At 39.1% G+C, this 5145-nt stretch overlaps 1 protein-coding gene across 1 annotated transcript; it reads right to left on the reverse strand.

Annotated features, from left to right (window-relative positions):
* Nucleotides 1–4001: 4001 nt before the first annotated feature.
* Nucleotides 4002–4472, reverse strand: LOC107488306 (uncharacterized). Its single transcript, XM_016109033.1, has one exon. The coding sequence runs from the start codon at nt 4470–4472 to the stop codon at nt 4002–4004; it is 471 nt and encodes a 156-aa protein (XP_015964519.1).
* Nucleotides 4473–5145: the final 673 nt, after the last annotated feature.

The following is a 5145-nucleotide window of genomic DNA, read 5'->3' on the forward strand; positions in this document are numbered from 1 at the left end:
GTCTGTGGTATTCTGAGTAGGATTCAGGGATTGAATGACTGTGATGAGCTTCAAACTCCTGAGAGCTAGGCGTTAGTGACAGACGCAAAAGAATCATTGGATTCTATTCCAACCCGATTGAGAACCGACAGATGATTAGCCGTGCTGTGACAGAGCGCGTTGAACATTTTCACTGAGAGGATGGGAGGTAACCATTGACAACGGTGAAACCCTGCATACAGCTTGCCATGGAAGGAGCCTTGCGTGCTTGAAGAAGAAGACAGTAGGAAAGCAGAGATTCAGAAGATAGAGCATCTTCAAAACCTCAACATGTTCCCCATTACTGCAAAACAAGTACTTATTTCATGTTCTTTTGCTTTTTACAATCAACCCTGATAATCATTGATATCCTGACTAAGAGTTACAAGATAACCATAGCTTGCTTCAAGCCGACAATCTCCGTGGGATCGACCCTTACTCACGTAAGGTATTACTTGGACGACCCAGTGCACTTGCTGGTTAGTTGTGCGGAATTGCAAAAGTGTGATTGCAATTTCGTGTACCAAACTCCTCATTCTCTGAACTCCTTTTGTATCAAGAATTTTTTCACAAAATTCCCAACCTTCAATTTTCCTGATAATGGCTGGTTCTTCCTCTCGTGCCACTACTCAAGACAAGGGTAAAGGCCATGCAGCGACACCACCATCTCTGCCAGCTCTTTGCATCCTTAATCAAATCAACGATGAAATCATTGATGACCCCCATTTACCAATCAATTATACCAGGATTTTTATCCCCTTTATAATCGGTGCAGATACACACTGCTTCCTTGGGCCGATTGAAACTCTTGAAAGGGCCAACACAAAGCTTTCTTTCTTCCCTAATGCCAAAGGAGAAGATCTATTAATAAATCAAGCTTTTAACATCTCTCACATCATCAACTAAAAACCCTTTCAAGATAACCCAAAAATTAAACCCCGAGTGTTTGATTTTACAACTTGGTACCAACGCCTCGAACCCACCAAGGGTGCTACTTGGGGAGCCTTAGGAATACATGAACTGTTAAGGCTTTTCCACTTTTCACTTACTACATACCCTTGGATGATTGGAGCAGTGACCTGTTTCTGGAACAGAACTACTAATAATTTCCACCTTCCTTGTGGAATGATCGGTATGTCTCTTCTCGACATAGCTGCTATTACAGGACTCCCTATAAATTCTCCAGACTGCACCCCGGACATGCAATCTCAGCGTCAATACAATATCACCTCCAACACCTCATATAGTGATTTTATTACCCATAATATGGGTGCAGATGGTATAGAAATCACCGATGATGAATATGTTGCCTTCTTGTTTTACTGGTTAAATGCAGTTCTGTTCTGTTCCCGAAGCGTACAGATGTCAAAACTCTTTCTTCGCCTAGCCGCTCTTTTACATGAGGAAAAAATTCTCAACTTGGCCAAGCTTCTTCTCAGACACATTTTCGAAGAACTTAGCCTACTTGTCTGTGACCTCCGGGATAACAAAGTAATCAACACAGTAGGTCCACTCTGGCTTCTTCAATTATGGCTGAATGTCATTTTTGAAAACTACATGATAAAACTGTAGGGGGCAATATTGATAAACAACACATTGAGGGTTTTCGTTTGTCTAATTACAAAGCCAATTTCCCAAATGCCCAATCGGATGAAGACAAATGGGTTTTTTTTCTCTTTTTCATTCTTGCAGAAATTTTGATAATGATCAACTCAATTTCACTCCTTTTTTGCGCTGCAACTGTGGTCCTGCCTACCTTGATCGTTTGCTCTTTCCAAACACTAATGAAGAAAGCGAACTTGCAAGTCGAACTTGGCACATCTATTGGCTGTTCAAGTAATACCAATAGGGCTGCCACAATACAAGAAGGAAAGGTTCAAAATAACCTTGTACGCTCCTAATTTGATTGCAAGACAATTGGAATTCTCTCAGGCTATCCCAACTCCTCAACCTTGACACGATGAACCGTTCTGTCAAATTACTTTGACCTCTCAAGAAGATTTCAACACTTGTCTCTTAGAAAATAAAAAATGAAAGGACCGTTTCAAATTCTTGATTTATGAACGCAGTTCATATATCACCAAATTTTATCTTGAATGGTAGACTACTTATTACTCAAGGTATACCTGCACCCTTGAAGACATCCAGCAAACTGCTATTCGAGCAGCTATTACTGAAAGCTCTCCAAAAAGGATACACAAAAGGATAACTGAAGCTGCTCGACCACCACCACATAAAATCAGAAGGACTCCTACTAGAACTTCTCGCAGAGTAATTTTTCTATTCATAACTCTACATTCAAATTCGAAATATCCTTGGAATATCACTATTATACATTTTTGAAACATAATTAATTCTGGATTTTGAACAGCTTGTTTTGCAATCATCAATCAAAATCGCTGATGAAAATGAACCAACTAACAAGGATTCTCTTGCTGCTTCCTCTCAGTCGGAAGATGCAGCTGATTCTGATCCCAGCACTCAGCTAATACTAAAATCCAAAATTCCTCAGGTAACACATTCATCACTATTTACCTCTTACTTGGTTTAAAAATTAATCTTAAACTTATAAATATGTACCTTTTATATTAGCCCATTAATGTTGCCCAGACGGCTTCTTCCACTAGAGCTCCCGATCAACTGATCCCTCAACAACAAAATGACCCAGAGCACTCTACATCACATTATTCAATTCAATTTACAGGATCTTTGCAATTAATTCCTGTTGCTCATCCACCTCCTCTTCACACAACACAAGTGATTGATCTGACAGAAAATCCCCTACAGCATTCTCCAGAAGAGACTCATAGACTTGAATCAACTTCACTAAATGATCAAGCTAATTTTACAGAAAACCAAACAGTCCCAGATTATGACTCTGCTTCTAAGGCTGCTGACACCACCAATTCAGATTCTTCTCGATCCAAGGTTTTAGAGACCCCTCCAGAATTGCAACCTGATTCTTCACTCCAAACTCCTCCAATACCAAGACCAGGGACATCGAATGTTTCTACCACTCCAACTTGTGCTACTTTGGAAGATCTGACTTCTATTTTAAATAAAATCATCCAAGAAAACAAGGTACCAATGCCTGCACCAGCAATTTTGAGATCTGTTATATCAAGGCCTTTGATCGAATTAGATCCCAACACTCGGGAACAACTTCGATCACTCATCAAGCTCTTGGATCATCCACCTACCACCTGGGTTAATGATCCAATTCTCAACCAAGTCTTGGCTGACGTTTTGAAATCCTCTTTTAAATTCCTAACCAATCACCATATTCTGCTTCGATTCAAGAATTCAAAACACTTCTCAATGAGAGTGTTACGTCTCAGTTTCAACTCCAAAAAACTGAAAAATAAAGAAGCCGTAGCCAAGTCAAAAATAGTCAATGTTCTTGCAACTGCTCAACCCATTCAAGCTTTTCATGAGGAATTTGATCTGAGGATTTCTCATGCTATTTCTGTCTAAGCTTTCCACGATCAAGAAGAAGCAAGACTCAAAGCAGAATTGGCTCAAATTCAAGAACCACTTGCTACCATTTGCCAAAATCGAGCCACTATAGCCAAACCTCTTTCTGCATCCCAACAAGAACAACATCTTCTTATCCAGAAAGTTGTCTCACTCGATACTGAGCGAGGAGAATATGAAAAATAACTTGAGAAAATCCAAGCTGACAAGTTCAAGCAGATTGAAGTGCTTACAATCCTGGAAAACAAAAGAACAAAGCTACGCTCTGATTAGGCAAAACTATTGGCACCTTGAATCTCTTTTGTTTCTAACTTTATTCCGTAACAATTTTCATCTTTTCTGATCTGTAATATATGTTGAACTTTTAAATTTGCCAACAATAGAAGAATTTTAAGTCTTTCCCATTGATCGAATTAATCACCTTTCCTGACTCGATATCTTTAATTTGATAGGCATTTTCAGAATATGTCCCTATTATTTGAAAATGGCCTTCCCAACTATGGGACCATTTACCCAGAAATCTTGATTTTTTTTTCCATCGGTAAAATAACTTTCAACACCAATTCACCTATCTTGAAAGATTTTTCTTTAATTCGACGATTATAACTTCGAGCAACACTTTCTTTCTGTCGAATTATATTCTCAAGTGCCAAGATTTGCTCTGAATTTAATTCGTTCAACTCATCAAACATTACATTCCAATAGTCATCAACTAGCAAATCATTTTGTTTCGATACTCTTAAAGTATTCAAATTAATTTCCAATGGTAATACCGCATCATGGCCATATACCAACTTATAAGGTGAAGTTCCTGTCGAACCTCTTGGTGAGTTTCGATAGGCCCACAATACTTGGCTTAAAGTCTCATGCCATGTTCGAGGCTTACTCCTGATATGCTTTTTAATCAAGCCTATCAATATCTTATTCGCTGCTTCTACTTGCCCATTAACCTGTGTATAATAAGGATTCGAAGTAACCATACTAATGTTTCTTGAAGCCGCAAAATTTTTAATTTGCTGGCCAGTAAACATAGTTCCTTGATCAGTGCTTAATGTTTTAGGAATTCCAAATCGATGGATAATTGGTGGACGAAATTGTGATAAAAAGAGTTTCAAGCACTGTTAGAGAAGCTCACAACTCCGTTCAACTAACCAGCAAGTGTACTGGGTCGTCCAAGTAATACCTTACGTGAGTAAGGGTCGAATCCACAGAGATTATTGGTTTGAAGCAATCAATACTTATTTTATTAATCTTAGTCAGGAGGCTAAAGAAGTTATTTGGATTTATTTGTAAAAAGCCAAACTACAAATTTCATAAAATTGTAAGTTAAAATAATAGAGTTACTTGATTTTCAGTACTGGGGAATATGTTGGAGTTTTGGAGATGCTTTGTCCTCTGACTTCAACTCTTCCTTGAAATCCTCTTCTCACACGCAGGTTCCTTCCATGGCAAGCTCTATGTAGGGTGTCACCGTTGTCAGTGGCTACTTCCCATCCTCGCAGTGAAAACTATGCTCACGCACTCTGTCACAGTACGGCTAATCACCGGTTGGTTCCCGCTCCTACTGGAATAGAATCACTCTTTTGCGTCTGTCACTAACGCCCAGCAGGTTAAAGTTTGAAGCACGTCACAGTCATTCAATCCCGGAATCCT

The sequence above is a fragment of the Arachis duranensis genome, chromosome 5, assembly GCF_000817695.3.
Source record: "Arachis duranensis cultivar V14167 chromosome 5, aradu.V14167.gnm2.J7QH, whole genome shotgun sequence".
NCBI classification, from domain to species: Eukaryota; Viridiplantae; Streptophyta; class Magnoliopsida; order Fabales; family Fabaceae; genus Arachis; species Arachis duranensis.